The sequence below is a fragment of the Aulonocara stuartgranti genome (assembly GCF_965226115.1).
Source record: "Aulonocara stuartgranti genome assembly, chromosome: 13".
In the NCBI taxonomy this organism is placed as follows: domain Eukaryota; kingdom Metazoa; phylum Chordata; class Actinopteri; order Cichliformes; family Cichlidae; genus Aulonocara; species Aulonocara stuartgranti.
In genome coordinates this window covers 9566694-9581302 of record NC_138949.1, presented here as the reverse complement: position 1 = coordinate 9581302, position 14609 = coordinate 9566694, and the positions used below count along the sequence as shown (strand labels likewise).

The window sequence follows — 14609 nt, the reverse complement described above, 5'->3', positions numbered from 1 at the left end:
AATGACTGGCATTTGTGCAAAGAAACAAACACAAAAAAAGCAGACGGTGAGAAAATTAAGAGGGAGTGAAGAGTAAACAAACACAACCACACTGTAGACTTGTTTTTCAGGGGAAAAAGGCAAATACTAACTCAATTAAAATTTAATTTTGCCACATTAGATAATAAATCACCAAAGGGACAATATGAGACTGAAATATTGGAAGGTACATACTCCACACACACACATACAAAAGCATGTCGACGTGTGCCGTGCGTCCAAGACCTGAAGAGTCTGGATGGTCCTCTGAGCGGCAGAGAGCTGGGACAGGGAGGATCAGCCACCGGAGCAGAAGGCAGGGGCCAGGGCTCTGAGGGCCAGGTCTGTCTGGAGATGCTCATTCGGGCCGGCAGAGGAGCTCAGCAGCGCCGCGCACTGAGACAGCCTTGTCCAGATGGCTGCTGTGTGATTTAGCTGAAACGGGAAGCAGCTGTGGCCAGCGCTGAGCCCCCCTACGCTTGACTAGGACCCAACAGGGGAGGGAGGGCATTTGCATGAGAGGGATAATCTGGCCAACCAACTCTGGCCCTGCCAGAATCCCAGATCTCACTTCCCCTTTCAGCCCTGGACAGAAATACTCCTTCAAGAAGCAGACTAAACCAGAGTGGTGGCTTTAACATGTTCCAACAAGAAGTTTGAAATTACTATTTTTCACACTTTTGCCGGGCTGCGGTTCATTAGTGGAAGACCATAATAGAACATTTACTGCAAACTTCGCAAATGGGAGCGCTGTGTTTATCGGTGTTTCTCAACATGTGCAGATTACATTTGATTGCCTGTCTTGGCATTTCGTCACATGGATTTCACTACTTAGGAATGCAGTTTGATCATGTAAAGATATGTCTCACTAAATGAGCAACGGGGACATTAAGTGCATGTTTGCATGTTCTGCAGAAAGAGAATACTCAGCAGCAGAAATTAACTCATATTATAAAACATATTATGTTCTTTTACTCTCACATGTATCTACCTTTCAGACTGAGAATTTTATATTGAATTGTTACAATGTAAACTGTGCTGCAAGGTGGACAATAAGCAAAAAAAGTGTGGTTAGAGAAATCATCATAATTAAACAGACAGATTCATATATAGCTAATTAGTGCTAACTAACAGACTACTAAAATTCTACCGTTTCACTCAGCACAAACTTGTTAGATAGTCTGTCTCACACAGCACGCCATAGTATTACTCAGATAACCTATTAAAATACTGTAAAAGGCCCAGCAGACCCAGATCATCTCTGGCTGCTTGCATCAATACACCTGTCAATGAATATGACCTCAACCGAAGTCAGACAATCCAGGTGAATTAATTATTTTTTTAAAAGTTCACCCAGCTCACTGTTACGAGCAGTAAAACTACCCATAGAGGCCAGACTGCTTTATTAGCAGGCTGTAAATATGTTATTTAACATTGTAAAGTTGGACATTATAACACGGGAGTCTTTGTGAACTGATGCTTTTGGAGCCAGCCTCAAGTGGCCATTAGTGGAACTGCAGTTTTTGCGGGACTCGATTTTTCCACTCTGGAGACTGCACTGTGGTAAAACAGAGTAAAGAAACCCCCTTTTTCAGTAATAGCCAGCAAACACAGTCTAATTTCATGGTTGGTGGCACAGAATGTTTTTCTTTAAATAAAATATTTGTGACATACAACAGCATGATGTACTCTTTCCTATTAGCCAATCTGAAGGCAGTATGGAATTACCGGACCCTGCATCAAACAATGCAGACGGTAACTGCACAATATGGATACATTGCAGAAAGAAATGTTGACTAAAACCATTGTATGCTTTCACAAGAACTCTAAATAAATATAGTAATAAATTTACCTGTAATGTTTCTATATTACAAATGACATGAGATTTGATTTTAAATACTGGAATTTTATTCCTATAACTTATTACATTTAAACTTCTACTTGAGCACAGCTTGTGTAGTTCTTCCACAACTGCATATACGTGAACACAGGGAAAAAAGCAATACCAAGTGCTTATACTTATTTCTACCTCAGCTTGAATCCGTATTAAGGATAAAATGATTAAGTAAAATGACCTTATTTTCTTCTCTGTAAATGTACTGTGTGATGTGTTTGTTTGTGACTACACTGCCCCAGATGTGACCACTTGCTTCACAGCCACAGTCAAATTGAGCTACAAGCTTACACCATATGGCACAGTTTTCAGTCCATACTCAATGGGCTCTATAGATCCCGTCAGCACCAGAGGAATTCTGCGCATCTGTCCTGGTCCAGCTGTGAGGAGTCCCCGCGATCGGAGAAGCCCACCCGTTGGGGGGGAAGGGTGCGTGTGTGACTACTTTCACTGCTGGCTAATTCAACAAAGTTTCTATACAGTGGCCAACAACACAAGTGTGAAATATTTATCAGGGACCTGACAAAAAAGATGAAAAATAAATGAAAGCCCCGTTTTCATGGTCTTCCAGATTCTCAAAGATTTCTTGATGAAATTTACATGAGATTTTGTTTCATGTGTGCACAATCTCTAATGGCCCCCTTCAGTGGTAGTGCATGTGTGACCAGTGAGGCATTCAACTTGAAAAACATAATGTTAAAAATCCTCACACCGCTTGCGTGAGGGATGTCTTCACTGAGAAAGCAGTTGCAAACACTTTGACCGGGCACAAACTCCATGGATCAGAACTAACACAGAGGCCCTGCAAAAGGGATGTATTGCAGTAACACTGCTGTCTTAATCACTAACAGGAAGACAGGCAAAGTTTTTCTTTTTTTTCTCTTTTTAAACACAAGACCCAGGATACTCTCCGTGTTGCCCAACTTCCGCGGATATGATTAACACATCCAGCCTCAGGAACATTTCAGGACAGTGAGACTTCAGGCAAACCGTGGTTGTGGTGCTCAAACGTGATCACACTGCCCTCTGTGGATCGCATGGGATCGGATATGTCACTGCAGCCTAGAGATAAACTTATTGCTTACTGTCACACTCTGAGACAAAAACTTGTGGAGATGTGTGTGTGTGATATATACATTTATTAGGGACAAAAACAATTTCGATGCAGTTAACTGAAAAAGACCAAACAGATGACAAGCATTAAGTCATAATTCGACTGTGAATGTGTATCCTTGATGTGAAATACTAGAATTTAAATGGAAAACAGGGCTTCAACTGGAAAATGGTTTGTGTATAATACACACTACCTAACACTGGATCACAAAGCAACAGAACAAAATCAGCCTGACCGGCACAAACACCTGAAAATGACCAAAAAGCTGAACGCAGATGGCAAATTCTCTCAGTACAAAGTGGGAACGAGGTAAGGTTTTCTTCATTTTTTCTTCATGTTACGACACCCTGACCTTTACAAGTAGTGTTGAAAAACCTCAAAACAACAGACCACTAGCACAGAGACTAACACTTACACCCATAAAAGAGGCACCTGTTCACCTGTGCAATCCAATATGACTGAACTAAGCTGATACAGAGGGTTAAAATAACTATTTAACTGGTAGCCAATAAAAAGGTCCTTTTCTCTTCTTTAATTCTGTTTTCCTTGTCATTTATGGAAGCCCTGTTTTTCGTAGGCAAACAAATACAACTGAATTCAGCTCTTCATCACACAGATAAGGCCAACTTCCCATCATAGGGATATTTGGCAATATATGGGGAAAAAACAGAAAGACTGCATTAAAGAGACCCGTCTTATAGTTTTCAGCTTTTTCACGAGACTGTCATTCTTTGTTTTTAGTCCTGGGTCCTCCCACTTTGTCGGGTTTGTGCAGAACAAAGAAAGCATTTAACGTCTTTACATTTTCCATTTCTTTCAACACCCAGAACCTGAACGGAGACAAAGAAAAGTTTAACGCCCACATCCAAAGGTTTTATTCCACTCTTCATACAGCTCCAAGTCCTTTGATGACACACTGGGACGTACAGTCTTCAGGGCGTCGTGGAAGTCACTGTAGATGATGGGTCGCACCTGATCCGCGGTGATGGTGGCGATGTCACTGAGCTGGATGCTGCGTATGGGCCCCAGTGCTGCCTCTCGACACAGCTGAGTCATATCGGCTCCGGAGAAGCCCTCCGTGGCTGTCACCACCCTCTCCACCTCGCTTTCTCCCAGCTGGTTTTTCTCCTGAGCCATGAGGTTTGTCACTATCTGGCGTCGGGCAGTCGCTTCGGGCAGGGGGATGTATAACCGCTTTGCCAGGCGTCGTCGTGCTGCCTCGTCGATCTCCTGGGGCCGGTTGGTGGCACCCACCACCAGGATTCGGTCCTCTGCTGCAGTGGCCGCTCCATCTAGCTGGACCAGAAACTCTGTTTTTATCCTGCGCGAGGAGTCGTGCTCACCGTCCGTCCGCTGGGACAGCAGGGAGTCGATTTCATCGATGAAAATAACAGCAGGCTGGTGGCAGCGGGCAATGGCAAACAGAGCTCGCACCATTTTCTCTCCTTCACCCACCCACTTGGATGTGAGTGATGAGGCGCTGATGCTAAAGAAAGTGGCACCTGATTGACAGGCAATACATTTACCTATCAGAGTTTTTCCAGTTCCTGGCGGTCCAAACAGCAGGATGCCTTTGGGTGGGCCACGGAGGCCAGTAAAGATGTCAGGTCGCAGCATGGGCCAAACCACAATTTCCTTTATGGTAGTCTTGGCGAACTCCAGACCTGCTATGTCGTCCCAGCCCACCGGAGGCCCGTGGTCCATGATCTCACTCATGATCAGCTCGATTATCTTTGGCTCAAAGTTTTTCAGACGCTCGTCCAGGATTTGAGGTTCCTGATTGGAATTACGGCTCGCCACACTTCCCTCCTCTTCCTGTCGTGGAATGGGAGACACAAATTTTGAAAATGCACCTCGAGGCCTGTTGGCGCCCAGAGATTTCTTCACAGTTGCCGCCATCCCAGGGGCCTGACCTCTCTGAGGCTGATGGGAGTGCTTTCGCTGCTGGTCAACAACAAACTGCTCACGAGCTGTTTTGAAGGTGGTAACAGCCCGTGGGTCTGATGACACCTGACTGCCATTTTGCTCCCTGCCAACATCACCTCCGTCTGTGTTGTAAAAATTTTTCCGCTTCGATGTGTTGGAGGTGGGAAAGAAGGAGGACTGATAGTGCTGCGTGACCCCTGCGGGGCCAGGGTTTACATGTGGGAGAGCTGGAGAAGGGCAACTAAACACAGACTGTGGCTGAGCTGGAGGTCGGGAGAATGAGGGTGGATTGACTGAAATCCCTTCGTGACTGCTGGGCCTTTCCACAGAAACATTAGCAGGGATACTGGCTGCGATTTTAACCTCTGATTTAAGCTGCGGTGGTTGCACAGTTTTAAAGGGAGGAGTGAGAGAGCTACCTTTACCCTCTTGCCCCACAGTTATGTTAATGTCAGCTGGTGCCACCACAAAGCTCTCACCTCCTGTCTTTGCCTGAATTGTTTTCTGAACACTGGGCAACTCCAGCACGCTCTCTGCAGTGAGGGATGACTCCCATTTGTCGCTGTAGTTCTTCTGACTGCGGGCCAGATGGAGCGCGCTTTCTGCATAGTTGTTGAGCCCTGTGCGCGGGTCGTCCGAGTCCAACACTGCAGCGTAGCGCCCCGAGTAGGTCCTGAGCAGGCTGGCCATGCCGGCCTGAGAGAGCTGGGAGCTTGCCCATGCATACTGAATGGAGAGGATGTGGGCCCGGTAGGCATCGGCCGTCTGTTCAGGTGTACAGCTGCCAGATGAAATGTCAAAGGACCTCTTCTGCCATTCGTCCAGGTGTGCGCCACTCATGCCTGGCCTGCTCCAGCCTGGTGAAGACGAAGGGACAAGAGTTATTAAAAATACATGACCCCAGTAAATGCCAAGGCACAAATCTCCCCAAAACCCATACAGAGAAAAAGCTGACACTTAATTACGTTACATAAATAACCATGTATGCAGTAACACTGAGTTATAGTGATTTTGATATAAATGAAAGGAATTAAAAAACAAATAAACACGTGATTTGAATCCAGCTTTAAAAATGGTAGGCCACACTCATTAGCATTGAAACTGAACAGCCTTCATCCTTCGCCCATGTCTTTAATACTCCACATGTCCCAGCTGAGATAAACTCTAAATACAACATTTCGTTTTCTCAGACTTAAATAAAACTCCTTTATCCCCACATAAAGCAACATACAACTGCCTCCCTGAGCATTATCTCCAACGATGAATAGTCAGTGACAAGGCTAAAAGTAATCTGAATCTCTGTATATGTAGCTGAACCACGGAGAGCTGCAGTAAAAACAGGTTATCAGTCTCGATGCACCCAACTTGTCTGAACTGTTATCTGAAAATGCGCCACAACAAACAACAGTATTCATAATGGACGTCACTTACTATTACTGATATCTTGTCAAAAAATTATAAAAAATATATGAATACACTCGTAACAACTTTTGTAATGCACTTTAACTCGATGTTTACAGTAGCGGTAATTCCCGCCTCTAGTTTGTTCTCCCTCCCGAAACTAGGACTTCCTGTCTCGTTCCAATTCGCTCTCAAAAAATCTACAACTGTGGCCGTCGCATAACTTTTCACCTAATACAGGGAACCAGCGCAAAGAAGCAACGATCTTAGTTTTTGAATACATAAAACATCGAATAATGATGACGAGACTGGGACATTAAAGTAAACGAAATGAAGCAACTAAGTTTTTTACATGTTGGAACGAGACCCATAAGTTGTCACAAGTAGGGAGTGCTCCATTTATCCTCCAGTTCCGCCCAGTCCAGGCTACAAAAGCTAATACACCTCGTTATCAAATTTCACGAAAAGTTTCGTGATTGATGTTAGTTATTTTAAGAATTAAGAGGAACTTAATATAAAACGTGGAGCGATTTTTCTTCAGTTTCAAGACTTTTTTCTGCGGACTATGTTGCCAACAGTACACAGGTCTGCTAATTTTAGTGAGGTCTACGACGCCATCTCCTGGCTACAATACGCATATGGCATTGCCGCTTTAGAGTCTTTCATTCTGGGAAATGTAGTTCTCTTGTCATTGAACTTCATCCAGACTTTGAATTAAATCAAAATCGAGTTTAAGTGAAGTAGATTTTTTTTATACATATCGAATTCATTTTGTGTTAAATTGCTTTAAAAATATAAAATAAACATTTAAACAGATATTATCCTGGACATCACTCTGTTAATAAACTACACTAACCACAACGGTTGCGCGGTGGTGTTTATGCTGTCGACGGTGGATGACAGGGTTTGCTGCTGATTTTCAGAGAATAAAGCGCACGCCGGCGGTGGGAGAATAGCCCGTGTTTGTGATATTGTGCAGCAAACTATCCACTTAGTTAATGTTTCCGCTCCTTGTGACTTTTTCCTTTGCATTTGAGGACAAATACCGGAAGTGTCTCGTAGATAACTGTTAGCAATTGTCGCAGACCGTTAGCTATAACGTTAGCTAATCCGGAGACGGGATGTAAATTTATCCAGACGGGACCAGCCCCAGTAGCCGGTATCAGCAGTCAGTCACTCCCTTGTGTGGGGCTTCTGAAATAACCCTGTGCCGACTTATGTGAAATTGCTTTACGTGGCATGGTGTTTTATATATAATACATATTAGCCACGGAGTGCTGAAATTAATCTTCCGAGCACCAGTTTGAGTTAACTGGGAAGTGTGGAGGGGATATGACTGACTCATCATCATGGCACGGACAGAGGAGATAACCCCAACCGTTCTGTCTGCTGCAGTGCCAACCCGGCAGCCGCACAACTAGCCAGACAGCTAAGTTACTCACACACTAAACCGTTTTGATTAAACCTCTGACCCCCTGTCGCAGCGGCATTATGAACGCCCCTATGTACACCTTTGTTTCCCGTGACGACAACAGTACTGTTTATGCTGAAGTTTCCAAAATCCTCCTCTCAACCGGGCAATGGAAGAGGCTGAAAAGAGACAATCCCAGATTCAACTTGATGCTGGGTGAGCGGAACAGATTACCCTTTGGGCGTTTAGGTAAGTCAGACTTTCTTTCTTGTTTCTTAAGAATTGTTTTCGGGCTATTTTTGGTGTCCACCCTTTCTGGATGAGAAAGCAGCTGTGACTGTGCAGGGCTGCATCCTGTGGAAAGATTGTCTCTCTTATTGAGAGTTTCTGTGCACTGTGCATGCGGATTTATGAACAGACGGTAAAGCATCTTCACTGTGACCTTACAGGCCATGAACCCGGACTGATGCAGCTGGTGAATTACTACAGGGGGGCAGACAAGCTTTGCAGAAAAGCATCCTTGGTCAAGTGTGTGCAAATCTGTCATTCCTGCCATCATTCATGTTACTGACACTGCAGTTTATTACATGACCACTTTCCTTCTGACCCCTTTCTTAAACACTAGGCTAATAAAGACCAGCCCAGAGCTGTCTGACTCCAGTAACTGGTTTCCAGAGTCCTACATCATCTATCCCACTAACCTCAACACACCTGTTGCTCCTGCTATGAATGGCATCAGCCATCTGAAGAGCAATCCGAAGACAGATGAGCGGGAAGTTTTCTTGGCCTCCTATAACGCTAAGAAAGAAAGAGCAGAGGGTACAGTGTGGATAGCCAAGTCCTCTGCTGGAGCTAAAGGTGATATCTATATTTAGTATTTAATTGGTTAAAAACAAGACACTAGTTGGAAGCTTCATATATATATATATATATATATATATATATATATATATATATATATATATATCTGTAAATGTGTGTGTGTGTGTTTTTCTTCTTGTTTACTATTACTACAGGTGCTGGTATTTTGATATCCCACGATGCTAATGAGTTGCTGGACTATATTGACAATCAGGGACAGGTTCATGTTATTCAGAAGTACTTGGAGAAGCCTCTGCTTCTTGAGCCGGGACATCGGAAATTTGACATCAGGCAGGTTTTTTTTTTTCTTTTTCTTTTTTTTGCCAAACTTAAAGCCACAGAGAAAGCACTGCTATGTCCCAACTTAACAGCTTAGCTTTATGTTTATGCTATTGCTAGGAGCTGGGTGCTAGTGGACCATCAGTATAACATCTACTTATACCGCGAGGGCGTGCTGCGGACCTCCTCGGAGCCCTACAACAGCTCAGACCTGCAGGACATGACCAGCCACCTGACTAACCACTGCATCCAGAAAGAGCACTCCCAGAACTACGGCCGATACGAGGAGGGGAACGAAATGTTCTTCGACGAGTTCAGGCTGTACCTGCTGAACACTCACAACGTCACGCTGGAGACCACCATATTACCTCAGATAAAGCAGACCATAAAGTAGGCAACTATTTTGCTATTGTTTTTATTATTAGTTCTTAGATAAAAAGCTGAGCTTAGCTTTTTTTATGCCACACTAAAAGGCAAAATATTATTATTTTTTTTTAAATTAGAAATCAGACATAATGCCTCTCCGTGAATCGCTACCTTATCGTGGTGAAGGGGTTTGTGTGTCCCAGGGATCCCAGGGGCTATGTTGTCTGGGGGCTTTTGCCCCCTGGTAGGGTCTCCCATGGCAAATTGGTCCTGGGTGAGGGACCAGACAAAGAGCGATTCAGAAGACCCTTATGAAGAAAACATCGAGGGAACAGTTTACACTGCCCGGGATAGGGTTACCGGGGCCCCGCCCTGGAGCCAGGCCCGGGGAGGGTGCCCGAGGGAAATTGGGTTAAGGCTGCCAGCCGTGCCAGCGCCATCTTACCCTTCTGACCATACATACATATTCCCATTTTCCTCCTGAATCCTGCTGGTTTTTACCTCTTTAACACATAAAACTTCCAAAACATCACCTGACCAAGCTGCAATTTAAGTTAAAGCACACTCTATCAGCTCGGTAATATGATGATTGAGTCCATGTGAGAGTAATTGTCCAGAGAATTCATAGAGAGGGTGGGTATCATGTGTCCTACCTCTTTAGTGCTCCAGTCTGAGAGCTCTCTTGTCCAAACTGCACAGAGTATTCCTAGCTGAGAACATGTCTGATGTGGACTTTCGCTTGTTGTGCTACAACATGCAAAATAGGAACTTTGAACAATTCCTGGACCTGATCCTCCCAACATTATAATAGGGGTTCATGTTTTCACTCTCGCTTATCTACTCCTTGCTTGCTTGTAGTTACCCTTCTTGCGTCCTGTGTGAATAAAAACACAGCTTTAAACCTATGCTGTGGTTTTGTACAGGAAAAGGAAGATTGTGGTTTTTAGCGGAACCTCTTTTTGTAACTGTTTTTTAACAGATATATGAGTGGTTTTACACCACTTTGCATATAATTATTGGTGATTATTAATTTGTGAATCTCTTCCAAAGCATGTCTTTGTTCTTTCTTCATCCACTCGCCCCCAACCGGTTGCAGCAGATGGCCGCCCCTCCCCGAGCCTGGTTCTGCTGGAGGTTTCTTCCTGTTAAAAGGGAGTTTTTCCTTCCCACTTTTGCCACGTGCTTGCTCATAGGGGGTCATCTGATTGGTCGGGTTTTCTTTGTATTATTGAAAGGCCATATAGCGCCCAATCACAACTCCTAAAAACTGTCGGTGTGCGATTAAACCTCATATACTGGTGTTAATAACAGCAGTATACAACCATTACTGTTGTGAAAACGTGACTGATGTTTGGCAAATGCTGGTTGCTCTCATCACTCAAAGAGACTTTGTTATAAAAGGATGATCGGTGAAGATTTTGGATGTCTGGTTTCACAGGAGCTGTCTGACATGCATCGAGTCCGCAATCAGCACCAAGCACCTGTCCTACCAGAGCTTCCAGCTTTTTGGATTTGATTTCATGGTGGACGAGAACTTCAAAGTGTGGCTCATTGAAATCAACGGCGCTCCAGCCTGTGCACAGTCAGTACCTTCCATGTTACGTGTCCTTTAGCAATGTTTTTCCATCTAAAATATAACAAATTTCACATCTGTTTAAAATTTGAAATGTTTATTATTATTTTTATTATTGTTATTATTTATCCTTTCCTAATGCAGGAAACTATATCCAGAGTTATGTCAAGGCATTGTGGACGTGGCCATTTCCAGTGTCTTCACCCTAAATAGCGGCGACTCCTCATCTGCGTCCTCTTCTCCTTACTCGTCCTCCCCATCTTCCTCCTCCCTGTTCACCACCAACTCCTGTTCCTCTCCCAAACTGAGAGCACCTCTCCACGTGGGTCCTTTCACTCGCCTGTAAGCACAAATATGCCCCCTCCCTTTTTCTTCTGTGCTAGAAGCTTCTTCCATCTCCCCCATCCTCATTGGTCGCACGTGCCGCCTCTCTGCACCCTGAGATGCTACACATGCGAGCAAGCTGCCGAGCCGCTCCTTCGTACTTTTGCACACGTTGGCCCAAGGGAGACTTTCTCTTTAGGGACTTCTCTGAACTGCAGGAAAGATCCGTGCGCTCCTGATTATGCATATTTTGAATGCGAGGATGGCAATGAACTGGTCAGTAAATGTTCTCAGAGTTTCTGAACGATGACGGGCATCCCCAAGCAGATTGGTCGAAGTGGTGAAAGTCGCAGAGACGCTCCAACTGAGACTGTAGTGCCTTACATTTCCAACCACTCTCCCTTAAAAAGAAAGCCTGCCAGTTAGCTTGCTCTGTTACAGTAACCTGTACTCGTTCTTTAAGCTTTTGCACTGTTGCTCACTGAAGTCATGTTAAGTCCACAAGAAAATAGCATAAAACAAGGCATTTGACATTTTAGTGAGCTTATGGAGGTTTGAGTGCTGTTTAATCATCAGACACTTCTTGTTTTTCTGTTTTTGTTTTTAATCACTTTTTATAACTGACTTACAAACAAGTTTGTTTGAAAAATATTAGACATGATCAAGAAGCTCTAGAGACTGAAGGATGAAGGCTCTGGTGTGTTACGCTAACACTACTTGTCTGATTGAGCTAAAGGATGGCCTTGAAACTGAACATTCCTCCTGACTTGACCATGTGGACACTACATCAGGGCAGCTGGGTGGCATAAGTGAGCAGGGAGACTGTGCTTCGGCTGTAAACCCGGGAGCGAGTCTGCTACAGGGACCTCTCAGTGGCGAAAAGGGAAAAATCCTCGTCAGTTATTCTGTAATCAATTTGTTTTATGTGATCTGAAGAGAGCATATTTGTGTGAAAGCATGTAGCATACAAGCCCTAACCCACAGCTCTGTTTGCTGTAAAGAACTCTGTGTTTTCTCTCTGATAGACTGTTATTGTAAAGTGTAAAGTAGGTCTTTGTTATTGAGCTGGTGAAGTGAGCGTAGAGTAGCTTGTACAGAGTGTCTTACTGCTTCTTAAACATGTTTAACGACCCCATTAAAGGACACTTGGAAAAGATAGCAAAGCTGATCAAATGCTTGTTTCCCGGTGTGTTGAAAAACACACTGTGGTGAGCATTACCACATCGTCATTACCAAAGAAAAGTCAGCGGTGTTAAGGAAGTCCCAATACAGTGGTTAATTTCATAATAACTTGGACTTGTTTCGCTTTGTGGGGTCTTTAAATATTTGACCTTTTCATTCGAACGAAATCTTTGTGAGTAGACAAGATTTTAGAGGTGTTCCCGTCCAAGACGACTTGTGTCAAATCTGTTTTGTGTTACTGCTCGTTAGAAATGATTGTCAGATTGTTCAGTTGTTGTCTTTTATTAGATTGAAATAGTTGACAGTTGCACATTCATGTGTTTCTAGGGGCTCGTTTGATTCCCTTAAAAAAAGGAAAAGAAACAAAAACACCCTTTTGTTGAAATATGTGAGGTTTTGTGTCCCAATAATTAAGGTGAATCATCAAAACATTTCATTCTTTCTTTTTTTTTTTTACTCTGTGTTTACAAGAAGACTCGAGAATGAAGGATGTGTAAGAGACTGAAGTTAATACGAAGAGAAAACAAAATCTTAGTATTGTTTTTAAATCTGTAGGGACATTTCCATCAAAGGGAAGGGTTCCTTAGAGGGAACTGTATATTGTTTTTTTTTGTAGTTGTTTTTTTAAAAGGCGTTTAAATGCACCTTTATTTTTTTTTTGTACCGGGGTAAATTTGCCTCTTTCATTAGAAAACCTCATTGATGTCATTTCCTCTTACTTAGAGTGTTTTTGTACATGTGACTCATTTTCTCATGTTTTTCCTTGTGTGTTTTATATCTCTACTTTCTCATCTTTACCAAAGATTATCCTGCTGCATTTTCAGTGTTACACCTTTTGTAGTGAACAGATTGTCACAGACCTGACTCGAAAGCAAGCATCATGATCAGAGGAATGTGTGCTGTTTTTTTTGTTTTCTTGTTTTTTGTTGTTGTTGTTGTTGGGTTATGATTTATTGGAAATCTGCATGAACGTTTGTCTTTATCAGAGACAATATTATTAGAATAAAACATGTTACTGCTTCTGTCATGCAAACATTTCTGCACATCCACGTGTTGGGCTGCATTTCTGATGTGCATTTCAGGCTTCTGAGCAACACTGAAGAAGATGAGGGAAGCAGAGTGGTCTGTGAACGCAGCTCGCAGACGAGCTACAGAACGTTCAGAAATGACCCAGACCTTTGGTAGGTGGATGGTGAAATAATACGACACTAATAAAAGTTCAGTTTTTGTTTCTAAATTTTGCCTCTCTGCTGTGAGACTGGTTATTAACTAATGTTTTTTTGATTTGTCTTTGAACGCCTCGCAGATTAGTTAAAAAGAGAAAATGTGTCTAATCCATTTGTTAGGTGTGACTTCTTTTATCATGGGAAAAGTCCACATGAGTAGGTTATCATGCAGATGAACCACACACCCGCACATAGTTATCTTATATTTCTTCCTTCTTTTATTACTCATGGTTTTCTTCTGAAATTTGGCTTCTCTCTTGACATAAGTTGACCTCATTTGCCCCCAGGAGGTGTACCCACATGATCTTAAACAGGGACATTCAACCAGCTTTGCGTGAAGAAATTCCTTTTAAACTAGTTAACCAGGAAATGAAACAAATTATTAAAATTTTATCTAATAATCTTAGCCAAGATAGCAGTGAAAGAACTGATGTGTGGCACAGCTGCATCATCTGTCCGTTGTTTTGTTCTAACCCACTGAGATATATGTAGGGTCATGTGATCTTAGATGCTATATAAACATACAATACATACATACAAACACAAACTTATGTGGGGTTGCTTTTACTAAAAAATCACTATCCACGATGTGAAAAAACACGAGGGAAATAATTATTTGATCCCCTGATTGAATTTGCAAGATTGCTTACTTCTTTGGAAGTGAGCAATCTTTTAGACTAGTTTCATTTTGATGGAGAGAGACAGAATATCAACCAAACTTCCAAGGAAAGAGATGACATGAATGTTATAAATTGGTCTGCATGTCACAGAACATGACTTGGTGGCGAAATCTTTGTTGGCAACTACCAACAGCGCCAAGCAGTAAGACATTTCTTGTAGTTGGTCACCAGGTTTGGCCACATCAGGAGGGATTTTGGGCCACTCTTCTTCAGAGAAACTCAGAATCATTTTGGTTTCTTGGCTGCTGCTTCGCAACTCAAAGCTTCAGCTCCCTCCACAAATTCTCTCTAGGACTGAGGTCTGAAGACAACTCCATGATCAGAGAGAAAGGAGGAGCTCTGCACACCTTTACT

General features: G+C 43.1%; 2 protein-coding genes across 3 annotated transcripts; one reads left to right on the top strand and one right to left on the bottom strand.

Moving 5' to 3' along the window:
* Nucleotides 1-3034: 3034 nt before the first annotated feature.
* fignl1 (fidgetin-like 1) lies at nt 3035-6971 on the bottom strand. 2 transcript variants are annotated; one of them, XM_082556738.1, is made up of 2 exons: nt 6384-6971; nt 3035-5809 (listed from the first exon to the last, which is right to left on the bottom strand). In XM_082556738.1, exon 2 carries the CDS (start codon nt 5790-5792, stop codon nt 3879-3881), a length of 1914 nt encoding a protein of 637 aa, XP_082412864.1. In that variant the 5' UTR covers nt 5793-5809; nt 6384-6971; the 3' UTR covers nt 3035-3878. The 2 variants fall into 2 exon arrangements, with proteins under 2 accessions (XP_082412864.1, XP_082412865.1); XM_082556739.1 differs by lacking the exon at nt 6384-6971 and adding an exon at nt 6184-6338.
* Nucleotides 6972-7222: 251 nt separating this feature from the next.
* On the top strand, nt 7223-13586 carry ttl (tubulin tyrosine ligase). Its single transcript, XM_082556588.1, has 7 exons — nt 7223-8013; nt 8214-8292; nt 8390-8622; nt 8781-8916; nt 9025-9294; nt 10709-10852; nt 10988-13586. The coding sequence occupies exons 1-7, from the start codon at nt 7845-7847 to the stop codon at nt 11187-11189; spliced, it is 1233 nt and encodes a 410-aa protein (XP_082412714.1). The 5' UTR covers nt 7223-7844; the 3' UTR covers nt 11190-13586.
* The last annotated feature ends 1023 nt before the right edge of the window (nt 13587-14609 follow it).